This window comes from Trypanosoma grayi (genome assembly GCF_000691245.1).
Source record: "Trypanosoma grayi strain ANR4 Tgr_769_V1, whole genome shotgun sequence".
Classification (NCBI taxonomy): Eukaryota; Euglenozoa; class Kinetoplastea; order Trypanosomatida; family Trypanosomatidae; genus Trypanosoma; species Trypanosoma grayi.
In genome coordinates, this window is record NW_008826388.1 from 1 (window position 1) to 5,050 (window position 5,050).

The following is a 5,050-nucleotide window of genomic DNA, read 5'->3' on the forward strand; positions in this document are numbered from 1 at the left end:
CTCGGCGCCCTCGCGCGGCTCCTGACGTCGCAGGCCGACGATAACGCCGCGGGCGTGCACTATCGCTGCGAGGTGGCAATGTACGGTACCGTCGAGGCGGTCGGGGGCGCGCTCGCATGGCTTTCCGAGGCAGTCCTGCGCGAGGTGAGCGGTGGAGCCGCAGCGAACGACAGAAGCGGCCGAAACCGTCGCGGGACCACCATCTTCTTCCCCACGGCTACGCCAGAGCAGCAGGCGGCAGTTCTGGCGTTTCTCCCACCACTTCACAAGGCGTGGATGGTGCTGAGGAGCCTCAGCGGTTGCAAGAGGAACTTGCCAATGGTGTACGAGGCGCTGTATAAACCGGGCGACGGCAGCGGGTGGCGGGCCGCGGTGGATGCGGTGCTGCTGCTCGGCGTTGAGCTTGAGGGACTTGCCGCTATTGGGGCGAGGGAGGAGGCTCAGCTGCAGCAGGACATGTTGCTGCACGCAATGGAGTCATTCGCCGATCTCTCTGCTACGCGGAAGGATTTGGGTGAGCGAGGACTCGCGGAGGCGGAGGCTGTCGCCGCNGCCAGCTCGAGTGAGGGAGAGAAGAAAGGTGAGGGCGATGCTCCCGATACCACTGCCGCCGACGGTGGTGGGAATGACGGTGTGTCGGCAGTAATTCCCACTGAGGCGGCGCTAAATGTGGTGGAGTTACTGGCGGCAGGCACTGTGAGTAGCATTGCAGTATCGACCATTGTGCGGCTGCATACTTCACTCGGGGAGGTAACAGAGAAGAACAAGAATAATAATACTAGTAGCGGGGCCACGCGGGTCTATGATGGGGCTGAGTTCGATCTCCTTGCCAGGTGTATTGTGGTGCTGGCGAACCTGGCCGGACACGATGTGGCGGTGGCGTCGGCGAACACGCTGACCGCTCTTCACGCGCTGCTGCAGGACACGGCCGACATGCTTGCGGCGATGGAGACAAAGTACCGTGCAGCCCCACCGCAGGAGCTCTTCACCGCAGCTGCGGCGCCGCAGGACCAAGTGGTGCTGCTGCAGCAGTGTGCCCTCGCGGGACAAGTCTACGCCGTGCTCTGGGGTATCCTCCGCACGGCCGAGGGCACACGTGCGGCGCGGGAGCTGCGGGTGTGCGAGACCGTTGCGCGGCTGCAGGAGGTGGTGGAGGCGATGTACACACGCGCCTTCGCGGACCGCGTGGACGCAGGAGCGGTGGGTGGCGAAACCGCACAGGAGCCACAGCAACCGCAGGAGGATGCACCTGGTGCGACAAGGACAGATGCGGAGGAGATGCTGCGGCGGCTGATGCCGCTTGGGCAGAGGGTGCTGGAGTGCCTGCAGCGGGATGCCGCCGCCCCCGTCGCGTCGAAGACGTAGCGCACACCCGACGCAGCTGCGCGCCGCAAGATGTGACGGGCGCCACAGACATTTCCACACGTGACTGTGATGACGTCACTCTCGGGCTTGGGGCGTCTCTTTTCCATGCAAGAGCCGCAGAATGGAAAGGTGGGGCGGGAGAGAGCGAGAGAGGGGAGTGCACATGGACGGCGACGCTGCGCGCATTCATCTTCAGCACTCTTTGTATTTCGAATTACGCTTCCTCCTTTTTTTAGTATTATTATTATTATTATTATTATTATTATTATTTGTTCGTCTTTGATGCTCTTTTGATTTGGTTCGCCTCCCTTTCGGCACCTCTCTTTCTATTTCTCTCTCCCGAGTGCCGCGGCAGAGGGGCATTCCTTACACACACAGACAGACAGACAGAGACATACGGACCGACAGCCTCCCACGCCACCCAGTTGCCGGCGCGGAGGGACGGATTATATTGCATTCCCCCACGGGCGCTGACTGAAACACGCCGCGGAGGCCGTGCGGCTAAAGACATCAGCATCGAAAGCAGTGGTATTGGCGACCGAGCCATACTTGCTTTTCTGTTAAAGCGAAACAAAAAGGGGAGGGGGACTACTAAACCAAAAAAAAAAAGGAGGCGAGGGGGTGTCGTCATGCATCAACAGGTTCTGACCATGGGCTACAACAGCGGGAGTAGCATGGACAAAAACGATGCCAATGTCGCTCTCAAAGCAGAGGCCGGCGACAGCGGCGTTGACGGCTCGGCGCACCCAACGGCGATGCTGCTCTTCTCCATCGGCATGGTTTTCGGCCCCCACATTGGCTATGTGTTCCAGATCCAGGAGATGTACAGCACTAGAAACGTTGAGGGCTACTCGCCCCTAGTATCGGTGATTCTCTTGACAAGCAACAGCATCCGCATCCTTTATTACTTTGGTCACCACTTCGACCTGGCGCTACTGTTCCAGGCGATCTTCGCTGTCTTCGTGCACGCACTGCTGCTGATGCTGGTGATGCACATTGTGCAGGTCGAGCGCAGAACCGCGGAGGAGGTACCCGTCACTCCGCAGGAAGTCGGGCTGGACAACATCATCGATGTTGGCGACACTGGCGGCACTGCTGGGCGTTCGATGGTGGCGTGGCTTGATGAGCAGGCGTGCCGCTTCGAACAGGCGGTGCTGCGCATTCCCCCTGCGACGTTCCTGCGGCGCTACACCATCTGGGCACTGACGGTGATGGTGGTAGTGTTCTTCTACTACGCCAGCATTGGCGCGGTGTGGGCGGAGGCGCCGGAGGTAGTCGGCTACATTGCTCTCGGCATCGAGGCGCTGCTTGTGCTGCCGCAGATCCTGCGCAACCACCGCCGCCACTCCACGGAGGGACTGACGCTAGTGCTGGTGCTCACGTGGTTTATCGGTGACATCATCAAGGTCATATACTTCTTCGCCTACCACCAGCCGCTCCCCTTCATTCTATGCGGCTGCTTCCAGCTGAGCCTTGACCTGGTCGTCATTGCACAGGTAATCTATTACCGCTGCCGCCGCCGCCGCCTGCCAACAGTGGCGCCGACAACACTGACGGGGCCTGTCAGTGGCGAGCATGCGGACGATCAGCAGAACGGGAAGTAGGGACCATGCCATTGGCAAAAGCACATATATATATATATATATGCATATATATGCACGCGCGCCCACAAGAGACTCCGGTTCTTTACCTAGACGCTGCAGACGAAGTGCGGCGAGGCCAGGGAGCAGACAACTTGAGACAGCAGGCAGCTTCAGTCTGAACTGAGGGTTGCATCAAGATGAGAAGCAAAGAAGGCAAAAAAAAAGATGATGCAGGAAGGACATTGCTATATAAGCGTGCGTTATTGTGAATGAAGATGATAAGTTGATGCGTAGCAATAGGCGATCGTGATGCTGTCTCGTAGTGAAGCTGTCACTCGTTCGTTGCCATTAGCTTTATTATTTTGGCGTGGTAGTTGGGTGCGACTGCGATTTCATTCATGCATGAACGGACTTCTTCTCGCCCTTCTTCCCATTGCATTATTACTCACATTTGTTTGCACTGATAAACACATACACACGCCTATATATCGGCTCTGCTCATTCATTCTTCCTCATGTCTCTCTTGTTCTCTTTGTTCTTTTGGGTGCGCACTGCCCTGCTTGCAAAACTCTGTGGGACGCGCCATAGTTGAACCTTTCTTAGACACACACACTTTCTCTCTCACTCTCTATCCCTCGCCCTTGTGTCATTGAGTGTCTGGCAACTAGGACAAGAGAGGGGGGGGGCGGGTGGAAGAAGAACAGAGACCGACGACTCGCCTGGGCTGTGCGTGCCACTGCTGCAATGCAAGCTGGTAGCAATGACGACGCGGTGGCGGCGCTTCGCCGGCTCGAGGACGCTGCAGTCGAGATGCACACTGACTTCCGACGATTGCGACGGGCAATTGCGGTGCAGCAGCGCCATGCATCAGCTCTCCTGGCTCGGGACCCGGAGGCTGCTGCAGTGGGTGTTGCTGTTGGTGCCGTCACCGCACCACTTAGCCACTCGCATTTTCAGCTCGAGACACAACAGAGACGCGACTTGGCGGCGCGGCACCGACGCGTGGCGGCACTGCTGCAGCGGAAGGCGCTGTTGGGGGAGTTGTGGGAGCGGATAGTGGTTCGCGAATGGTACCGTCCAGCTGTAGTTGAGGGTTTCTTTGCCCACACCATGGCGAGCTTGGCGGCGCTTGAGCGTCGCCTTGACCGTGCGGCAGCGGCGCTGCGGCCAGGGCGGCGTGTACGCACTGCGGCTCCAGCAGCATTGACAACTCTCGGCGTAACAGAACAACTGCAGCAGCCATCACAATCACAACAACAACAACAACAGAATGCGGGAAACAGTACGTCAGCTGCTCCTGCTGCTGCTGCAGGAGTGGAGCAACTCTGGGTGAGGCGGAGGCGGCATCTTCGGACAGTCATCAGTCTGTCCATCAAGGTCGTTGGAGAGTATGTTGAGCAACGCGATAATATCAGTATCAGAAACGAAGCCAATGACGACGCAAGTGACGACATGTCCCTTTATTCCGTCTCCTTCACGGTGGAGGATTTGTCGGAGGTGATCCAGTACATTCTCACAAGTGCGGCAGCGCGACAGCAGTGCCTCGGCGCTGCATTCACCGCTGTTGCCCAGACGCCAGTGTTCCTTCAGGCGCTCCAGTCATCACCGCTGCTGCAGCGCCACGCCGATGCGTTGCGGCTGTGCAACTACCGCTCTGTTCGCCCACTGTGGTGCCGTCACGCGCACTACGCTCAGGCTGTACTGTCCTTGTTGCAGGAGAAATCCCGCACGACGAGCGACATGCTTGTGGAGCGGCGCCTGCAGCGGGAGCGTGACGAGGCGCGGTGGCACAGTCTGCGCGCGGCTGTTGTTGCGACGCTGCCGCTGCACCCGCACGACGGTGCCACTGCACGCCAGTCGGCGGATGACAACACTCCACAGACACGCGCCGATGCCATGTTCGATGCAAGCGAATGCCCGTTGTGGCTTGTGGTGAACGCGTTACGGCAGCAGCAGGCTGAGGAAGATAAGGTGGTGGATGCCGCTGGCAGTTGAAGATGGCATCATAAATCAGTGTGCCTCGCTGCTGACAGAGAGTATGTCCTTTTTTTTTTCTTGTTGTCTTTTTGCGCTAATCGCTATACTTTTAAATTATTATTATT

General features: G+C 58.4%; 3 protein-coding genes across 3 annotated transcripts; all 3 read left to right on the forward strand.

Moving 5' to 3' along the window:
• Positions 1 to 78: 78 nt before the first annotated feature.
• DQ04_07691000 (hypothetical protein) lies at positions 79 to 1,365 on the forward strand (the record flags this gene model as incomplete). Its single annotated transcript, XM_009315271.1, has 1 exon — positions 79 to 1,365. The coding sequence occupies one exon, from the start codon at positions 79 to 81 to the stop codon at positions 1,363 to 1,365; it is 1,287 nt and encodes a 428-aa protein (XP_009313546.1).
• Positions 1,366 to 1,994: 629 nt separating this feature from the next.
• DQ04_07691010 (hypothetical protein) lies at positions 1,995 to 2,969 on the forward strand (the record flags this gene model as incomplete). The annotated part of the gene is made up of 1 exon (XM_009315272.1): positions 1,995 to 2,969. One exon carries the CDS (start codon positions 1,995 to 1,997, stop codon positions 2,967 to 2,969), a length of 975 nt encoding a protein of 324 aa, XP_009313547.1.
• A 723-nt stretch (positions 2,970 to 3,692) lies between these two features.
• On the forward strand, positions 3,693 to 4,943 carry DQ04_07691020 (hypothetical protein; the record flags this gene model as incomplete). The annotated part of the gene is made up of 1 exon (XM_009315273.1): positions 3,693 to 4,943. One exon carries the CDS (start codon positions 3,693 to 3,695, stop codon positions 4,941 to 4,943), a length of 1,251 nt encoding a protein of 416 aa, XP_009313548.1.
• Between the last annotated feature and the right edge of the window lie 107 nt (positions 4,944 to 5,050).